Source organism: Trichosurus vulpecula, chromosome 6 (genome assembly GCF_011100635.1).
Source record: "Trichosurus vulpecula isolate mTriVul1 chromosome 6, mTriVul1.pri, whole genome shotgun sequence".
Classification (NCBI taxonomy): domain Eukaryota; kingdom Metazoa; phylum Chordata; class Mammalia; order Diprotodontia; family Phalangeridae; genus Trichosurus; species Trichosurus vulpecula.
Genome location: NC_050578.1, coordinates 133212865 through 133234563, shown reverse-complemented (window position 1 = coordinate 133234563; position 21699 = coordinate 133212865). Strand labels below are relative to the sequence as shown.

Below are 21699 nucleotides of genomic sequence, written 5' to 3'. Positions count from 1 at the left end.
TCAAAATTACAGTGAAAAAAACTGTAATGGCCCTTAGGAAGGTTCTCATTCCCCCTCCCCCTGAATTTCTTTTTCTTTAAACACCCATAAAAAGAACCTTTCCATATGTTCATACACACTCCTTTCATTTTACAGAAAAGGAAAGAGACGCTTAGGGGTCACAGCAGAGTGAGTCCTTTGTTGGGTACAACCACATCTCATTGGGTACTCTCTCTTTCCCACCCTCTAGACAATCCTGAAGTCCTCAAGTAGGAGGCACCTTCGCTGGCTTAGGGCAGCAGCTGGAACTCGGGCTCTCCAGCCACAGGCAGGCAGCCTCCTCCCCCTTGGCAGAGAGATGCTGTTAGGAGATGGACCTTGCACTAGGCGGCGGAAAAGGGCCACCCACCTCCCGAGGCCCTGGGGCTGCCAGGCGGTGGGCATGCCCCTTGGCGCAGCGGACCTGCAGCGCCCCGGGCAAACGTAGCCAAGGCCAAGGGAGCCGCAGGGACGAGCTCGGCCAGGGAGTGCTGCAACGCAACCGCTTCCACCTGCAGTCCCCCTTACCACCCACCCAACCCCAAGTCTTGCTGCGAGCCGGTTAGGAGAGTGGGCAGTGCTCCCTCTAGCAAAGCCAGAGCGGGAAAGGGAGGAGGACCTGGGAGCCTGCCCCAAAGCGCCCCAATCCCGCCGCACCCCAGGGGCAAGAAGGACTGAGAGAAAGCAGGGGGCGGCTCCGGCGGCCCCCCGCTTCGCTCATCGAGAAGAGTTTGCAGAGAAAGAAAAGCAGCCGCCCTTGGCTGTGCCTCCTTCGCCCTCTCTCCAACATGTTCCAAGTAGGGAAGTCCAGTATCATCCCCAAACCTGCCCCCCGCAACCTGGAGGACCTGGACTCGGTACAGAGCATCTTGATGCACAGGTTAGTGTCGGGGAAGGGGGGTAGGGGAGGTGGAGTGGCCCCCTCGGCGCGACGCTCAGGGGATGTAGACGTGAAATTGGCTGGCACAGTGCCGGCAGTGAAGTTGGCTATTCCTGGTTCTGCATGCAGGGCATGAGCTCTAGGATTTGCCTTCGTTGCATCCTCCCCCTCCATACCCCAGCAAGTGCCATAATGCCAGTTTCCACACCCTGCTTCCCAGCAGTCATCCTGATAATTCAGCACCCTAGAAGGAAACTGCCCAGTAACTTCAATTTTCCTCCAGAAATAAAAGCAACCCCTTCCACCCCCCCCCCAAAAAAGGATATGTTGTGATAGTGATTCAAAGAAATAACATTTTTGAAAATTATTTACGCTTGCTCTGAATCTACCCACGAAACACTCAAAGGACCACATTTAGAGGTTCATTAAATCGAAGGAGAACACAAACTTCCAGGCCCCTGGGGTGAGCCTGGCATCCCTGTGTTAACAGCACTGGGGCGTTTGCCCATCCCTGCTAAGAGCAAACTTAGGAACCTGGAGTTGCCACGGATTGGGGAACGTCTCCTGGCATATGAAGAATGCAACACCGTAGAATAGAGCTGCACAGAGTGTGCTTCTTCATCTTGGAACCAAATGAGAGGACCTGACCCCGAAGTCCTCCCGCTGGGCTCTTGAGCGCTAAGGAGGGTTGCTATCTGGCGGAGGAGGGGGCAGGAACTCCTTTGGGGCTCTGTCCTAAGTGGTTCTTGAGCACAGTGTGTAGGGAGGGGGAGTAGGTGCCCAAACAGATCTGCCTAAGGGTCTTTCCAGTTAGTTTATGGGAACCCTCTCATCTGTAAATATTTCAAGTGACCCTTTTAAGTCTTTGTGCAAAACCACATGGAAAGAACAGAGTTCTTGCCTTAGAAGTGTGATTGAAAGACCCAGTGTGCAAAACAGAAACAATCTCTCTCTCCACCATCCCTGCGAAACATGCAATTTGGCAGTTTTCTTCCAAAGAAGGGGCCCACTGTGCCCAATAAAATGCTGTCAGATGAGCCACCAAACAGCAATGGGGGCTCTGGAATTTCCTTGGCCTTTAATCAAAAAGACCCCCTCCTCCAGAACCCCAAATTACAGTGTGCATGTGAACATCCAGAAACATTTGACAGAAACTCGCAGCACAGCACAACTCTCATCAAGTAAGGGCTGTGTTAATTTGAATATTCCAAAGTCTTCATATTCACACACACACAAACACACACACACACCCGACAGAAATTCTTCATGGATCAAGGCATCCACTCTGATGATTAGCACAGAGAGGGTTTTACCCAAAGAACACCTCCCATTGAAGCCACGAGATAGAAATGAGTGGGCTTTGACTCCAGTAGTAAAGGTTTGTAATGGTGATTTCAGTGGCAGTATCAAGTAGCAGAATATTTCTGGGGGAAACCTGCCCAGCATCAGGCTGCAAAGCCACTTTATCTGAGTCATCAATAAATGCTCCCAGATGCTTTAGGGTCCCTTGGAACCTGAGACACTAAAATGTATTTTGTTGAGAAGCCTCAGGGCAACACGTGTTCTCTTGTTAATATTACATTTTAAAAACCAGTGCACTTGTACTGTATTCTTTTCTTTGGGGCATAAATCTGAACATATTTCATGTAGTTTCTTCTCTACTCTTTGAAAATTGGGACATGGTCAATGCCATCTCTTCAGGTTCCTCTACCATTTAATGGAGCAAAAACTTTAGAAAGAAAAATCCTGAATCTTTTTTTAAAGGTTAGAGGGCCCAGAAGCTAATCCAAACAGACTCATTTTCTTGGGAGTCAAAGTGCCCGATCCATTTTTTATATCACTTTTCCATCATTTTGTTATGTTTCTCTTTGAAAAGCCCATCATCGGCCCTCCACAGACTTTTTGGCAACTGCATTAAAAAGACCAACAGCCTCAAGCAATGGGGAATCACAGGCATAAGAAAACAGTAAAATAAACCTCTATTTTATTTCTTAATTTCCAAGAGTACAACTTCTGGGTGTTTATGTTTTAATTACTTGTGTATTTTCTCTTTGCTAGTATAGATTTCAAAATGCAAAGCAGTAAGTTGCTGAGCTTTGGAGAAAGTTGGTTGAGCCAAACCATAATTGAACCAAAGTCTCAAACTCTTTTCTGCATGAAGTATTAACTTCAAAAACATGTCTCTTCTAACATAACAATGGCAAGGCAGAAAACTCAGCAGAAATACTTTGGAAAAATGTTGGTCTAACTGTATCCCGACCATGTATTGTTGAGGAAGACACTGGGAAGCTTCAGTCCTATTTGCTCACCTAGTTTAATTTGAGACAAGTATTTATTATTCCATCATCTTAATTTAGGTGATTAAGCAAATTTTATTAGGATTTCTCAAGACATTGCAAGGATTCTTTTAAATATTGAAAAAAGTAATTAAGAGAGAAGAATCTTATTAAAGATTATTAGCGTGTTGTAATGGAAGAATACTACCCTTTGAGTACAGGTATTAGGCTTCAAAGCCTAGTTCTTCCATTTACTAGCTATGTGACCTTGGGAAATCTTTAAACTGAACCTGTTTCTCCACTTGTAAAAAATATTGCCGTATATGTTATAATGTGTTTAAACAAAAAAAAATCACAGAATGCATGTTTGTTCTGGCACACAACCAAATCTTTATAAGTATTCAAAACTGCTTGGTAACCAGGCACATTCTACTAAGTGATAGAAATAAGGCTTCAACTCTACATATTACTTCCTTCAAAATAGCTCAAATCCCACCTCCTTTGAGAGGCCTTTCCCAGTTCCCTCCCCCATCTCTCCACCGCCATCACTGCTGTTGCTTTGTCTCTGGAATGGCCTCTGTTTAGCCTGTATGCATCTGGTACATCCATAGGTATTTGCATGTTATCTCCCCCTTTAGACTGCGAGCTCCTTGTGTTTTTGCCTTTTTCTTTGGTACCCTTACACTTAATACCTTCTACCATGACAAGTTCAAGGTAAATATGCCATTTTGAATATGGGATCTTGCTCTTTATTTTTAAAAAAAAAACCTGTAATTCCTGCAAATTCATGTTCTCTAATCTCAACTAGGCTCTCACTGCTGCATGGCAGTCCTTTTATTAATCTCTCCTTGAGTCTCCATCTCAGTCTCCATAACGGTTATTTCAAATCTTCTCTTCTTTCTTCAAGCCACCAGCTCCCCTGTATCACCACTCCTCTTTTCCTTTACAAGTTCATCATCCATTTCCACCCCCCCAAATCCCATGCCAATTGTGGGTTCCCACCAAGAGTCTCAGAGACAGCTAAGTGGCTCAGTGGATAGAAGTCTGGGCCAGGAGTCAGGAAACCCTAAGTTCAAATCCAACCTCGGATACTTACTAGCTGTGTGACCCTAGGCAAGTCACTTAGCCTCTGTTGGTCTTAATCCACTGGAGAAGGAAATGGCAAACTACTCCAGTACCTTTGCCCAGAAAACCCCATGGACAGTATGGCCCATGGAGTCACAAAGAGTTGGACACAACTTAACAACAACCTAAGACTCTGTCCTAGACCCTCTTCCTTTCTCTCTATACATCGTTCCTTTTCAGACTTCACCTTTTTGCAGATAGATGGATAAAGCATTTATTAAATGTATATTAACTCCTCACTGTACTAGTTTACTGGGAAAGTATGAGACAGAGAGAAACAAAGATAGAGAGACCGAGAGACAAATACAGAGAGATACAAAGAGTGAGAAAGACAGAGATACAGAGACAGAGAGCAGCTAGGTGGTGCAGTGAGTACAGCACCAGCCCTGGAGTCAGGAGAACCTGAGTTCAAATCCGATCTCAGATGCTTGATACACTTACTAGCTGTGTGACCTTGGACAAGTCACTTAACCCTAATTGCCCTGCCTTCCCCCCTCAAAAAAAAAAGAAAAGAAAATAGAAAGAGAAACAGAAAGAGTTCCTAATCTCAGAGAATTTACAATCACATAGGTGAGACAACTTCCAAATCTTTTTAGCTCCTAATCCCTCTCTCTAGGACGCCAGTCCTTCATCTCCAACTGCCTGCTGGACATCTCCAAGTGAATGTCTTGCTTTTTGTTTTCCTTTTTCAAAGTAATCTTCCTAATGGACAAGTGTGATCACTTCTTGAATAGTTCTCCCTTATCTACAGTATAAAACACAGACTCCTCACTCCGGCATCCAAGATGCACCAATTGGCTTTTTTCCTTTTCATACTCTTCATCTTCTGTTTTCCAATCGAATTGGAGTATAATCTATTCTTCACTCTCATTTTCTCCTTTCCCTCCTCTTTTTACTTGTGAGTATTATCCTATCCAAGGAGGCTGGGGCACTAGCCCATACCCTTTCCATAAGGGATCCCTCTGCTCTGGATCCAGGCACCCGTTTCCTGCCAGATTCAATCCCACCAGAGCTCCCCAGGGAACTTACATTCAATTGGTGGGGAGGGGAAGATATAACACGTACACAGATGAGGTCTGTGAGTTACAGAGGCAAATGGGGAAATTCAGGGGAAAAAGTGTTCTATGAGTGAGAAGGGAGAGAAAACTTTCAGGTTAGAGGGGCAAGGAGGGTGAGATTAGGAAAGGCTGAGATAATGCTGAACGACTGCTGTTTGTCCTTCATTCTTGAAGAGAACCATGACGTCAGGGAAGTGATGCCATGACCTGCAAGTGAATTGGATTTAAGTGAGGGAGGCTGTGGAAAGTCACCAGCCTCATTTTCTCCTCCAGAGCCATCTGGGTCCAGTGGCAAGCTATAGATCAAGACAACTGGAGATGGCCCAGGATACAGTGGGGGACCTTGGCCTTTTCAAGCTAAGGTACTGAACAATAAATATGAGAAGTAACACGGGAATGAGAGAATGATTATTTTTCTCTTATATTTGAAAACTAATTATTGAATTGAGACCAAGGTTTTTTCCGTGTTCTACTCTTTCACCCAGAGGCCAACCAGTGTGGGAGATTTTGGGCAAAGACTTACACAGGCTAATATCTAATTAAAGACAGTAAAAGAAATTCTAAGTTTAGAAGAACTGATGGATTCCTGCTCTTTGTGTTTACTCAGACAGATCTGGGAAAATGTGGATTCTCCCTTTTGTTAGACAAGTGATATGGAAATTGATAAGTCTCTTTGACCAAGAATTGGGTGATCCAAGCCACAAACCCCCAAAACACTCATTAGAATGAGCCCACATCTCATTATAGTATTCATTCTCTTATTAACTGTTAACTAATCAGACATTGCCACCCTCAGGAATGCCCTTCCAAGGGCATATTAGTGTTGAGTGGGTTCCATGAGGGGCTTCTGACATTCAAGAGCTCCAGTGACCACTATTATTAATAAAATGCCAGCATTATTAGTAAAATGACTAATTGCCTAGAAACTGTCTCATGAACTCTTTAAACAGCATAGGAATGACCTGGGTGAATGTGCAGAGACAGGAGATGGAAGGCCAAGTTCAGGAAATATGGCTTGGGCATAGAATAGGTGAAAAGAAGTAATGTACATTAAGGATAGATAGACGGGCAGAGTCCAAACTGTAAAGTCAGACCAAAGGAGTCTGTCCTTGGCTTTGTTCTTTGGCTTAAATATCAGAGCAGAGAATTTGCCTTTTTTCCTAGAAGCAATAAAAAGCCCCTGGAGGTGTCTGAGCCAAGGAGTGACAAGGTTAGACCAGTGGGCCTTAGGAAAATAATTTTACCAGCAACTGAATAGAGAAGACTGTGTAGGCTGGGTGACTAATGAAGAGTTTCTCAACTGGCAAAGAGTAATGAGGACCTGAAGGAGGATGTGTAAATGGAGAGAGGGGAGCAGACAAAATAGATTTAGAGGTAGAAGCAACAAGATTTAGCAACTGGTTAGAGGTCAGGGGTGAAAGAAAGGGAAGAGTTGAGGAAGGAGTGTTTGTTGAATAACCTGCCACAACAACAATTCATCTTTTCGGTTGCCGTTTTAAAGCTCCGTGTACTTTTGTTTTCAAGAATATCATCCAAGTGTAAGTTAGACCTCATAACTTCCTAATAGGGAAAGTCTGTGCAAAACTAACACCCAAGTGGCTCCTGCAGTCTTCAGAGCCCAGGAAAAGGAAGGTGTTCTCTGAATCCGGGGAGAGCAGACTTCAGTGCAGAGGGGACCCCCTGCAAGATTTCCTTTGTTGGACCAGATCGTAAATGTACACCAACTGAAAATGCATGTAACCCCACATTTAGAGGGCAACATCTGGGAATTTGGTCATCTACGAAAGTATATTTTGCAGAAAACTGAAGCTCACCTCCCCACCCCACTTAAGGCTCTCATTCTTAAAAAAAAAAAAGTGGTTTTAATAGCTTTGGGGAAAATCTTCCTTCTTAGAAGACATGAAATAGAATGTAACTTTTTCTTGATGACTGAGAGTTCTCATTACAGTCATTTAATAAGCATTTATTAAGTGCCTATTATATGCCAGGCATCTCTGCTAAGAGCTAGAGATATCAAGGGAGTGTATGTCTGTGTGTGTATACATACGCATATATGTGTGTATATGTATATTATATATAAGTATTTATTAAGTGCCTACTATGTACCAGATACTGTGCTAAGTCCCAGCATATATGTATACACACATATAAATTAGTATTATATTACTTTCATATTTGCAAAGCATTTTATCTCATTTACATTATCTTATTTAGTCCTCATAACAACCTTAAGAGGTACCCATAGCAAGAATGCCCTGGGCTCACTATCCCACAGCCAGGGGCTATATCTTCTCCTCAAGATGCTAGGGGTACTCCTGAGAAGTTGGGTGGCATTACCTAATGCTTTTGGCTCAAGCCCCCATTCCAGATGCTTTCCTACCACTGTTAGCCATCAGTGACTAGCATCTCATTTTCATTGAATTAACCGATTCCATCAATTAAAATCAATCTCCTTTTACGAAGGGATAGTTACCTTGAAGATGTAGCAAAAACAGAAGTATAAACATTCCCCCCCCAACACCCCAAGCTAAGTGTGAGCTTAGTTTCTTTGTAGCTTTGACCCTACCAAGTTCACGTCCAAAAACATCATTACCAGATAAGTCACAGCTACTGCTGGACCGCATCCTGATCTGTTTGTGCTCCTTGGGGCATGGATGCTGGGCTGGCAGCAAAACTTAGCCTGAACTCACTCACCTGGATTTCCCAGGCTCCTGGACAGTCTGCTTTCCTGAATTTTAGAAACTCAAAAGGTTGTGGCCTCCAGATTAATCTCGGTTCAACTATGGTCAATCAAAGAGGTTGCCCTTCCCTGTGTGGTTAGCAAACTAGAACCAGTTACAGAATGTCTACACCTACTCCAAAGTCTCTCTAAGATACTTCCATCAATCTCCTGAAAGCAGGTTCATTAACCTTTTGCACCTGAAGAAATGCATCAGGTGAGCAGGCTAGAGCACACTGATGCATTATTGGCTAATTCCCCATTATGTATGTATGGGGCAATCCTGTGGGGTAGGGGGCCATTAACCCAATTTTATAGATGAAGATACTGAAGGTCAGAGGGATTAGGTAATTTGCCTAATTAGCTAATAAGAAATTAACAAAAAAAGAATTGTTGTAAGGAATGATTCTTTGGCTAGGGAGGAGGGGAACAATACAGGGGAAAATTTAGGAAATGTAAAAGAAAAAAATATACATATATATGTATATATATTTAAACAGATGTAAAAAAAGAGTTTTCCCCTTCTATTTTGCTCCTTCTAAGTGACTTTGGACTGGTTAACCAGATAAGGAAAATTTTTAGGATTGTGTATACGAGAGTAAATTAGATTCTCTGAATGAGGGCCTGGGGGATCTGATTTGAGTGACATATCCTAGCTTTGTTGTCCTGTCCATATTTCTGGCTGTTCAAAGGCCTTTTTGCATATTTCTGGGCTGTTCGTTTTATTTCAGATAATTAAAACTGCTAAATAAGTGAGGCATTCACTACAGACCTTTTTTTAAATAGATAATTAACTGGAAGGAAATGATTGCTATGTTGTTCTTCATGATCCTAATTTTAAAAATTTTTTTAATTTTAATTTAACTTAAAATTTTTAAATTTTTAAAAAATTCCATGGGATAAGACCCCAATCCTTTTTTTGTTGTTCAGTTGTTTTTCAGTCATGTCCAACTGTCCGTGGCCTCATTTGGGGTTTTCTTGGCAGGGATACTGGAGTAGTTTGCCATGTCCTGTTCTAGCTTATTTTACAGATGAGGAAACTGAGGCAAACAGGGCAAAGTGACTTGCCCAGGGCCACACAGTCAGTAAGTGTCTAAAGTCATATTAATTAGTTCCTGAGAGACGTTAATAATATGCATTTTTATATCCTTTTTATTATAAAATGAAAATTACCTCTTGTAACCCTAGTATTACTAATTTATTGTTGCTAGTCTCTCTTAGTACAGGGGAAGGACTCTTTAGACTTACTAAAGATAGTAAATATTTAATTGTGCTTATCTGGTGTATTTTATGTCAGAATTGTATTGTTTGCCTAATTTAGATTGTAATCCATGGAAGTAAGGAACTTAAGTTTCAGTGAGTTCCACCCAGCACATCACTGGGCCTCTGAAGATGAGGCAGATACTTTTTATGTCATGGAAAATGGAAGATGAGCTTTGCTCAGTATAAATCTTTTAGACCCTTTTCTACTTGCTAACTGTACAGAGGTGAATAATCCTTAAAGAAAAACACAAGAGAAAATGTATTTTTTATTTAAAGCATTTAAATACATTTTTACTTTTCCTTCTTTTTAATGACTCATCAATATTGTTTTCTTAATTTTAATTTAATTTAATTAATTTTATTTTTCTTCTTTTTAAGGACTCATAAATATTAAGTTAGCTTGAGCATTATCCCTATAGTAGGAAGCCTTATTAGCTAATTCTTCATAATGAAAAAAATTAAGAATAATCAATTTCTTGTGAAGTTTTTTTCTTTCATGACACACTTGTGTAAAAAGGTCCAGTAAGGCCTTTTCCATCACTTTGCAAACTAACCAATGGAAATGGCTTACCAATATTGAACTCCAGGAGAGTTGACATAATGGATGGAAATATCTGATATAAAGGACTAGGTCTTATAAGAACTCTTCCATGTATTATCCCTTGCTTTTATGGGCTATAGAATTGTTGTTGTTGCTTATCCTTAGTTCCTGAAGAGGACCAATGACATCAGAAAGGTGATGTCTATACTTGCAAGTGAGTTGGATTTAAGTGAGGCAGGGCTGGGCGAAGTCACCAGCCCCACTCTCTCCTCTGGAGCCATCTTGGCAAGATATAGATCAGCACAACTGGAGATGGCCCCAGATCAAAAACAAAAAGAGTGAATGCACAACCTCAAAGATGAAATTAAAAGCGATTATTCGGAGTTATTCTGCCCAGTTCGGAGAAATATTTACAAAAACATAAACTGCCCAGATTAACAGAAGGGTGATAGAAAACAAATATGAGCACCATATACAAGAGGGGAATATCTTTATGTATCTTTATTAAATTTCTAATTTCTAAAATATTTTCTTGAAAGGTTCTTTAAGCAGAGGGAAGACTTGTTTGAAATATTTGCTGTTACAAAGGAGGTCTTGAATAACTTAGCTATTATGCTTATAAGTAGAGAATATAGTTATGTTTACCCTATTCAACCCCCTTATGTTATAGATGAGCAAACTGAGACCCAGAGAATTTGGGTGACTTGTCCAAGGTCACACATTTTAGAAAGGAGGTCAATAAGAAAGAGAACATTCAGAGGAAGGTAACCAAGAATGTCTTTGTCTTCAAATGATAGATGTGAAGGAGGCACTTATCATTATCTTTAAGGAACATTCCCAAAGTCATACAAATAAGTAGTAGGATCTGAACTCAGGCCCTCTGGTTCCAAATCCAGTGCCCTTTTGAATTTTTTTCAGTTAATAAGTATGTATTTTCTTTCTCTCCCAACTCCCCTCTCCCTGGATGATAAAAAAAAAAACCCTTGCAACCATTTTACATAGTTAGGCAAAATGAATTTCCCTTATTCGCCACATCCAAAAATGTATGGCTTATTCTGCATCTTGAATCAATCACCTCTCTTTCTAGAGGTGGATAATAGGCTTCATCATTAGCATTCTGGAATCATGGTTGGCCACTACATTTGTAAGACTTCTTAAGTCTTTCAAAGATGTTTGTCTTTATGGTATTGTTCCTATAACGTACTTTGTTGTCCTGGTTCTGCTCACTTCATACAAGTCTTCTGAGGTTTCTCTGAAATTGTCTCCATCCTTGCTTATAGTACGATAATATCCCATTACATTCACATGCCACAGTTTGCTCAGCCATTTCCCAAAGGATGGGATCCAGTACCATGCAGAGTTCTTCTTGAGATATTATTTGAACCCATGTGAGTCCCCTGAAGTGGTAGTACACATCAGATTTGATTAGTCTTGGGTGTTTCTCCAACTCACCTGGATTCATATATTGGAAAGACAGCAGAACTCTCTAATGTTAATGTTAATGACAGCAGGTAGACAGCAAACACCACTACTCATCTCTCCTCTGACACTTACTGAACAATCTTTCTTCTATCAATTACTTGTATGGTTCACATCTTCCTTCCTTGGAACATAAGCAACTTAATCCTCTTCAACGCACCCAGCACCCTCTTCTACCAAAAGAGCTCCCGACTCATGCTATAACTCCCTGTGTTCAACGTCTTTTCTTCTCTTTTGTCTCTTGCTATATATTGCATGCTCAATATCTTCAGAACCCTTTTTTTATTTTTTATTACCTCAAAGCCATGTTAAAGGAACACTTAAGCCTCCCTGATAGGGGAGGGGAAGAAAACTCCTGTTTAACTACTTCTCTAGGCCAAGCTGTCTAGACTACAAGCCATGGAAAAAAGACAAACATTATGCTTTCTCTGTAGATGACTACAAAATTCCCCTTGCCCTCCAAACTTGCAAGATGAGATCCTCTATCCTCAGGCTTCTATCATTTTTATTGGTAGTTCTCATGGCCACAAGGGACCTAAAGTCCAAAAGCAAGCTTATGCTTGAAGTCTTTCCATCTTGGTAGAGCCAGAGCTTACATCTCTTGTGACCCTAAGGTCACCTCCATACCACCATGAAACATTGGAAGAGAACTGTTTTGACAGATTATTTATTAGTTAATAAATAAGTGAATGAATGAATGAACAATGGCTAAAAAGTTAAGTAAATAAATATGAAAATGAATGAATGGATAGATGAATGAAAAGAAAGAAAGGGAAGGGAAAGGAAGGAAGCAAGGAGGGAGGGAAAGAAAGCAGGAAGGAAAGCAGGAAGGAAGAAGAGGAAGGAGAGAGATAAGGAAGAGAAAGAATGATAGAAAAAGAAGGGAAGGAAAGTGAGAAGGAAAAGAAAGAATGAATAAAAGGAAAAAATACATTAGCAACCTGGCAATATTGTAGAGGTAACATATGATTTCTTTTAGTTATGAAAGATCTTCCAAGTCACCAAAGACTAACATTAAGCCAGATTTTAGCAGTGGACCAATACAGATTTCTGTTTCGCCTCTTCATTCTTTCTTTTGTATTTTATGTTCATTCATGCATTCATTCACCAAACATTTATTAAGCACCATTTTGTATAGATTACTGTGCTGGGTATTATGGGAAATAAAAAGTTTATAAAATAACTAGACCCTGCCCTCATGGAACTCATAAGGTTAGCAGAAGGATAAAATACAAATACGAAGATCAAGGATTATTTTGTATTGCATTGTATTGTATTGCTCTTAGCATCAGAGAACTGTAAAGCAAAGTGCTATGTGGAAAGATCATTATTGACCAGAAATAATCAGGGAAGGATTAGGGGAAGAGATATCCCTTGAGTTGATCTTTAAAGGATAGGTGTCTGCCACTTAAGTCACCGATGAAAGTGTTAAGCAGTCCCTTGGCCTAGGTCTCTAAACTACCTTCCATTTCTAAATCTATGATCTGGCATCTTAGAGGTCAGTTTCTGTAAAGCTATGAATGGGAGGTACAGCCAAGATGGTGGCTGGAAAGCAGGGACTCGCTTAAGCTCTCCTCCAAATCCCTCCAAACACCTGTAAAAAATGGCTCTGAACAAATTCTAGATCTACAGAACCCACAAGAAAACAGAGGAAAACAAGTCTCTAGCCTAAGACAGCCTGGATGGTTGCTGGGAAGGGTCTATCACACCCGTACTGGCAGGCCTCAGGGCCATGAATCACTGAGCTGTGGCAGTTACCAAACTTCTCAACCCATAAATGCCAAAGACAACGGAGCAGGTCAATGGGGAAACTGCTGGATCTGGGTGAGAGAAGTGTGTAGTCCAGCCTTAGCCCCGGGGGTGTCGGGCAGCAGCAGAAAGCTCTGGTGGCTGCTTCCAGAATTTCAGCGTCAGCTCCTTCTGGAGTCCCTGGCCCACACGGTGGGAGGAATTAAGTGGCAGATCAGAGCAGGAGTGCAAGGAGTGCTTTGCTGATGCAGAGGCAGGGTTCTGTTGCTTTTCCCTGTTTGGATCTGGGTTATGGTCGTGGTTGGCAGTTCTTGGGGGAAGAGGAGCACTGGTTTGGCAGAGATTGCAGTGACTGTGGAGAGGGAGGCTTCCTGGTAGCTACATGGCATAAAGGAGTGCTTGCACTCACAGACCAGAGCACAGGCCAGGAGAGGAGTATCATATCACCTCAGAATAGAAATAGCTCTGAAAACAGCAGTGCAAGGCCCCTGAAGCTTGGAACAAAGCACTCTCCACTCTGTAAGCAGTCATACCCTGACAAAAAGCTCAAGGGTCAAGTAGTTGGCTGGAAACATCAACAAGCAATGTAAAAGGACTCAGACTATAGAATCTTTTTTGGTGACCAAGAAGATCAAAACATACAGCCAGAAGAAGTCAACAAAATCAAAGAGCCTACATAAAAAGCCTCCAAGAAAAATATGAATTGGTCTCAGGCCATGGAAGAGCTCAAAAAGGATTTGGAAAATCAAGTAAAGGAAGTAGAGGAAAAATTGGGAAGAGAAATGAGGGTGATGCAAGAAAATCACAAAAAACAAGTCAACAACTTGCTAAAGGAGACCCAAAAAATACTGAAGAAAATAACACCTTAAAAAATAGACTAACCCAAATGGCAAAAGACCTCCAAAAAGCCAATGAGGAGAAGAATGCTTTGAAAGGCAGAATTAACCAAATGGAAAAGGAGGTACAAAATACCATGAAGAAAATACTACCTTAAAAATTAGAATGGAGCAAGTGGAAGCTAATGACTTTATGAGAAATCAAGAAATTATAAAACAGAACCAAAAGAATGAAAAAATGGAAGACAAGTGAAATATCTCATTGGAAAAACCACTGACCTGGAGAATAGATCTAGGAGAGATAATTTAAAAGTTATTGGACTACCTGGAAACATGATCAAAAAAAAAGCCAAGACATCATCTTTCAAGAAATTATCAAGGAAAACTGTCTTGATATTCTAGAGCCAGAGGGCAAAATAGAAATTGAAAGAATCCACCAATCACCTCCTGAAAAAGATCCCAAAAAGAAAACTCCTAGGAATATTGTTGCCAAATTCCAGAGCTCCCAGATCAAGGAGAAAATACTGCAAGCAGCCAGAAACAAACAATTTGAGTATTGTGGAAACACAATCAGAATAACGCTAGATCTAGCAGCTTCCACATTAAGGGATCAAAGGACTTGGAATATGATATTCTGGAAGTTAAAGGAGCTAGGATTAAGAATCACCAAGAGTCACCTACCCAGCAAAACTGAATATAATACTCCAGGGCAAAATATGGATTTTCAATAAAATAGAGGACTTTCAAGCTTTCTCAGTGAAAAGACCAGAGCTGAATAGAAAATCTGACTTTCAAATACAAGAATCAAAAGAAGCATGAAAAGGTAAACAGGAAAGAGAAATCATAAGGGACTTACTAAAGTTGAACCATTTTGTTTACATTCCTACATGGAAAGATGATATTTGTAACTCATGAGATCTTTCTCAATATTAGGGTAGTTGAAGGGAATATACATATATATAGACAGAGGGTACAGGATGAGTTGAATATGAAGGGATGATATCTAAAAAAAATAAAGGGGTGAGAGAGGAATATATTGGGAGGAGATAGGCAGAGATAGAACAGGGTAAATTATCTCAAATAAAAGTGGCAAAGAAGGCAGTTATAATGGAAGGGAAGAGGGGGAAGGTGAAAGGGAATGAGTGAATCTTGCTCTCATCAAGATTTGACTTAAGGAGGGAATAACATACACAGTCAATTGGGCATCTTACCCCACAGGAAAGTAGGGAGAAAGGGATAAGAGAGGGGGGATGATAGAAGGGAGGGCAGATTGGGGGAGGAGGTAGTCAAAAGCAAACACTTTTGAAAAGGGAGAGAGTCAAGAGAAAAAAATTGAATAAAGGGGGACAGGATAGGATGGAAGTAAATATAGTTAGTCTTTCACAATATGACTGTTATGGAAGTGTTTGGCATAATGATACATGTGTGGCCTATGTTGAATTGCTTGCCTTCTCAAGGAGAGTGGGTGGGGAGGGAGGAAGGAAGGGAGAGAATTTGGAACTCAAAGTTCTAAAAACGAATGCTCAAAAAAAAAGTTTTTACACGCAACTGGGAAATAAGATATGCAGGCAATGGGATATGGAAATCTATCTTGCCCTAGAAAGTAAGGGGAAAGGGGTTGGGGGGAGTGGGGTGACAGAAGAGAGGGCAGACTGGGGAAAGGGGCAATCAGAATATATGCCATCTTGGGGTGGGGGAGGGTAGAAATGGGGAGAAAATTTGTAACTCAAAATCTTGTGTCCCTGTTTCCCAGCCACCATCTTGGCTCCACCCCCACCCCCATTTTCTGTTTCTAACCCCAGTGCCTAGAATAGTATCTGGCACACAGTAGGTGCTCAATAAATGTTTATTGCTTGATTGGGGAAGGAGGAGGTTGTTTCTCCACTATTTTATACACTATGATTTTAAATTCCCTCTGGGAGATAACAGGCTGCTCTTATCGAGCAGTTTTGAGGTGTCTGTTTTAGAAGCAAAACACACATAAAATTGGATTGACCTTTACAAGTGCCTGCGTGTACGTCTGTGGATAGAATTGTCTGTCACCAACTAAGCCAGCAATTTCTTTCGCTGTGGTCTCTGAGTGCTGCTCAAACACCCACCTCCTGCCAGGAAAATAAAGAATGGCTTTCCTTGACCCATAGGGAGTGTCTTCTTTGCTGCTGGGACACAACAGGGCACCTCACTTTCATTCGCATATCTAGAGTACTCTGAGATCTACAAAGCACCTTCCTCTGCAATTCTGAGAGCTTAACCAGTGTATTTATTATTCTTTCCATTTTGTAGATGAGAAAACTGAGGCTCAGAAAGGCTTAAGTGACTTGTCTATTCAGCTAGAGGTCAGCCCCTTCCTCTCGCTTTGTTCAAATGACCTCCAGGCAGGTTGGAAGGGATGAGGACAAAGAGGGTGCCACCTTGGGATGCCTGAACAGAGAAAGGAAACAGAGTCAATGACTGAATCTTAGAAGTCAAGAGCTGAAAGTGTCCTCAAGTATCATCCAATCCAAGAGCTCTTAACCTGGGCTTTTAAATATTGTTCATTGTATTTGAATCTAATTGGTTTCCTTTATCCTACGTATTTTTATGAATTTAAGAACCCAATTTTGAGAAGGGGTCCATAGGTTTCCCTGGGCTGCCAAAGGGGTCCATGGCATCCCAAAGCCTAAGAATCCCTGATTCTGTTCACCTGCGGGACCTGGGCAGGACTGTAGCCAATTATTATTAGGTAGTGTGGCAATTAGAGACTCTGAACTCTGGCCAAGTCACTTCTCTTTTCTGAGCCTTGTCTTTCTAATCTGTAAAATGGGAGAGTTGAAATAGAGAATCCCAAAGCTTTGGGGAATTTAAGAGGTTATTTAATGCAGTTCTTACCCATTGAAAACCTCTCTAATGGCCATCCCATAGTGACTCACTCTCCCCTGAAGCTGCTCATTCTGTTCTGGAATAGGTGTTAGAATTTTTTTTCACTCAATTATTTCTTTCCTTTTTGAACAGTGTAAGGCAATGGGGGAAAAAACATTTAGCATCACCATCATCAATAGTTAGCCTTTATATAGCACCAGGGGCATTGAGGTGGCATGGTGTACAGAGCACCAGGCCTGGTATCAGGAGGACTTGAGATCAAATCCAGCCTCACATTCTAGCTGTGTGATCCTGGGCAAGTCACTTATCCTTGTTTGCCTCAGTTTCCTCATCAGTCAAATGAGCTAGAGAAGGAAATGACAAACCACTCCAGTATCTTTTGTGATCAGCTCTCCTAAACACCCATCAAAATAATCCCCACAATCCACTTTAGGAAATTAGAGGACATTAGTCTTTGAATGGTCGTTTGCCTTGAAAAATCAGGAAATGAAGCTGAGGATTTCAGTGTAATGAATGGGGCAAAGTCTTTAGGTGGAGGTATAAACTTAATGTTCATTGAATCATTCACTCCATAGAAAAACCCTTTGAGTATAACCAATGTGGGAAAATTTTCAGTATGAGGTTATCATTTATTTCACACTGGAAAGAAATCCTTTGAATGTGATGAGTGCAGGAAGGTCTTTTGTGACAAATGTCACTTTATTGTACATCAGAGTATCCTGCAGAGAAATTCTTTGAGTTTATTGAATTTAGCACAGTCTTCAGGTGGAAGAGTGAGCTTAATCAGCACAAGAACCCAGACCCTTTAAATGTAATCACTTTGAGAAGTCTTCTACTAGAAAGACCAGTGGCTTTACTCAAATTATGACTTGTCACTAGTGACCTTAGGTAGGTCACAATGTCTCTAGGCCTCCTTTACTCATCTGTAAAATGAAAGAGTTGGGCTAGATGACCTTTGAGCGCCCTTCCAATTCATCATAGATGGCGGCAGGAAATGTGTGCTTACTTGTGGCCTGAGAGGGAGACTCAAGGGCCTTGTTTCCTGAACGCCACCCTTTCTAGGCACCTGGAGCTGCAGGCCCCAGAGCTGAGACTCCAGGGGAGCAGAGCTGAGGCAGCTTCCTGTTTGTCCCAGGGCAGGGGTTCTAATTCACTCTGAAACACCACAGCAGTGCCCAAGGCAAGGCCTTCTGCTGAGCTGGGAAGCTGCAAGTTCCCCACCCCTGGTCCAGACCAAAGCCAACCCCTAGCGCCACGTGCCCAGCAGAGCACGTAGCCCGTTGAGGGAGCAGTATGAGGAAAGCAGGAGAAACAGGAACCCCTCAGTGTCCAGGGAGTCACAAGCATCCCCGACATGTGCGGACTCTTCTGTCTCTGTATACCCATCAGCTAGCACTGGGCATAGCACAGAGTAAGTGCCTAATAGTGACTGCTGAATTGGAGGGGCAAGTCCATGTCATAAAGTACTATAAGGAAAGCTGGCATTCTGTGAGGTGTCAGAGATGTGAGCGATTCTCCTTGAGGATGAAGACGGATTTGTCCACGGTTCTTTCTACTGTTCCAACACACTCTGCCTGCTCTGTGCAGCTCATACACCCGGGAGCTCTGGGGCTCACTGACCATGGGCCCCGGATCAGACCCGACGGTCTTGGAGGACCCTTTCAAGCCCAAACCGGCAGATCACTGCCATAAGCCCCATTCTTTCTCAAGACGCGCGAAGAATGGCAGGAAGCAAAGGGCAGAGGACGAGGGAGAGATGACCAGCATCCGCGGGGGCCGCTCGGTCTTGTTTTTCCCTCATTTTACAGATGAGGAAACTAAGGCACGGCCAGGTGAAGGGACTTGCCCTAGGTCGCACGGTTGTAAGGAGCAGTCAGAAAATGAATCTAGATCTCTGCTGGCTTCCAATTTTGCCTCTTCAACTACTCCCTTCTTCCTCTTCTCTCTTCTCTTCCCCTCTCCCTTAGCTTCTCTTTCGTCCCCTTCCTTCCCCTCCCCCCTTCCATACAGCCCTCCCTCCTGTCCCCTCTTTCACTCCAGAGCCTGGACGCTTCCCCGTTTCCTAGGCGACCGCAGCAGCAGCCAATAGACACAACTGGTTGGGCTCACGTGGTCCGAGGCCCCGCCCTCAGCCCAAGTTCTTGGCCTGGGTTCCCAGACATGTCGGGCGGGAGCATCTCCGGGGCCCGGCCTGGAGGGCTGCACTGGCAGGCCCCTCCGTTGCCCGCGGGGAGAACGGAGGACGAGGCTGGGGCGGCCGCGGCCCAGCTGGGGGGCGCCCCCACCCCGCAGGAGGGGGAGGCCGAGAGCTGGGAGAGCGGCGACGGCGGAAGCCGAAGCTCGTCGTACTTCTCCGGCAGTGGCAGTGACGACGAGTAAGAGTCGCGAAGAGGGACATTTCCGTGCGTCTGCTGCGCGCCCTAAGGAGGACCACGTGATGGGGGCGGGACGGGTAGACGGGGAGGCGGGGGGGGGAGCGGGGTGGGAGCGCGGGGCCGGGAGAGTGAGCGGGACCTGCCAAGCCTTGCTCCTTGGGCGGCGGTTCATCCAGCCTCGGCCGTGGGTGGTCTGGGAGGGGGAGGAGCCCACATCCAGCCCATTTGACATCTGAGCAAACTGAGGTCGAGTGAAGTGACTCCCGAAGGTCGTGCAGGGAGGGTCTGGTCAACATTCGAACTCAGGTCCTCCACCTCCCAAGCCAACCCCCCTTCCACATTCTATACCTCCCTCGAGATGCAGTCGTGTTTACTGTAGTGGGCGTTGACAGCCGACCCCTACCCTGGAATCGCAAAGATTTAAATGTCAGTAATTTCTTAATCCATGATTGCGGTCAGTCCTGCATTGAGCAAGTGCGCATGTGCGCGGTTCCCCAGCAAGACACAAAGTTTCCAACGCAGGATCCAAGGTTTAGACCTGGAAGAGTCCCCGTGACGCTTAGGCCACGCCCCCTGGGAGCTCCGTCCAATGGGAGGCAGCCACTGTCGTGCATAAATAGAATATCAACATCATGGAGTCCTTTGTAATGTGCATGGGGGGGTGAGACAAACTTTGTAGGTGTGTTCCTGGCCTTCACCGTGCTCACGCTCTTGTAGGGAGGTAAGGAAGCTATTCTGGACAAAATTGCAAACAGCATTGTGGGATAAGTTATTGGAAGGACATAAACTAAAGGACTCTTTTGAGGGGCAGGACTTTACAGAAAAATGAATTTTAAAATCTCAAAAGAATCTAGTGCAGCCCATACAGCCCAGCCTCCATAGCTTGGTCACCCCACCCCTTTCATTTCCTAGGTGAATTCAGTAGATAAATGTGACGTCCTGCTTGCTCAAGAGGACATCCAAGTAACTTCCTAGATACAAGATGAGGGAGGGAGGGATGGATAAAGACAATTCTTCTGAAAGAGTTTGGGGGTGAAGTTAATGGTTTATATGCTCAATAAGTTGGTAAGGTGATGTGTCACCCTAAAAGTCAAATGCAAATTTGGGCTGCATTAAATAGGGCAGTGCTTCCAGGAGTAGAGAGGTGGTGGTCCCACTGTCCTCTGCCCTGGTCAGGCTTCCTCTCTATTCCTGGAGGCCACGATTCAGGAAGGGCTTTGATCAATTGAAGAGTGTCAGAAGAGGGCAGCCAGAATGGGAAGGGCCTGTAGGCTGTGATGTGAATATCAATTGAAAGAACTGGGAAGAGGTCAGCCTGGTGAAGAGTGCAAGCTAGCTGTCTTCAGTTATTTGAAGGGCTGCCATGTGGTGAAGAAGGAATTAGACTCACTTCTTTAGGTCTTAGAGGGCAGAACCACGAGCAGAGGGTGACGTTCCACAGAGGCCAATTTAGTCCTGAAGCCAGGAAAAGCTTCCTGACAATTAGAGTGGCCCCAGAGTGGAATGGACTGCCCAGGAAAGTAGTGAGTTCCCCCTGCTAGGAAGTCTTCAGGCAGTGGCTGGAAACACTTAGGGATGGGAAGTTTCGTATTAGTACAGTGACGTCAGGGTCAGGAGGACCTGGATTCAGATCCTGCCTCTGATTTATTGATCCAGTGTGACCCTGGCCAAGTCCCTTACCCTCGAATCGTTCCAGGCATTCCTCTAAGTTGACGAATTGCAGATCTGTACCGGCAGTGTGAGTGTCCTTACTGAGTCCTTTTACCAGTGAAATCACAGGGCCTGTTTAAAACACTTCTTGAGATAATGCCCTTTTTGTGGCTTTTTTTCACGCACTGATTGGCTTGGGGCTTTTTATTCTGAGTGCTTGCATAAAGAAGGCATTAACTAAATGCTTGTTGTGTTGACTTGAGTATTAAATTGTTTTAAATTTTATGGCAGTCGATTTAACAATCGTTTTAATTTTTAAATTAACAATTGAAATTTGGGCTATGGTTTCTGTCTGTCATGTCTTCTAATGGCTGTAGGATCAGAGATCATAGAGTTGAAGCCAGAAGGGTCTTCAGAAGATCCTCCTCTTGTCCAAAGCCCCCACTTTACATCTGAGGAGTCTGATGCCTATAGGACACTTGCCAATGGCCATATGGGGAATAAGGAACAAAAGCAGTATTTGAACCCAGGTCCTCTGGCTCCACTCTATCACACTGGGGCCTTTTAAAACTCTCACCTCTAGAAAACAAGTATGAGGGAGTAGGTGATACCTGACCATTGAGCCGGCCCTCCTCTTGCTTTTATCACGGTACCAGCTGTCACTAAGGCCCAGAAATTCCAATTACTGTCATTTGCAGCCTCAGCCAAGTGGCCTTACATTGTGGCTTACTAGCTTTGTGGACAGAGGTGGTCCAGTTCTGACACCTTGCCCAGATTTCTCAAGCCACTGGTACTGTCTGCATCCCAGGTGATAGGCATGTCTATAGAATTTCTTAGAATATCCTTTTCTCATCTTTTTTCATCGTTGCTA

At 43.3% G+C, this 21699-nt stretch overlaps 1 protein-coding gene across 1 annotated transcript in view; it reads left to right on the top strand.

Annotated features, from left to right (window-relative positions):
• Positions 1 to 842: 842 nt before the first annotated feature.
• INTU (inturned planar cell polarity protein) overlaps positions 843 to 21699 on the top strand; it is an 88343-nt gene continuing 67486 nt past the window's right edge. The window contains exon 1 of the mRNA XM_036764688.1: positions 843 to 898. Within this exon, the coding sequence (XP_036620583.1) occupies positions 891 to 898 (8 nt within the window). The 5' untranslated portion in view covers positions 843 to 890. The remainder of the gene's footprint in view (positions 899 to 21699) is intronic.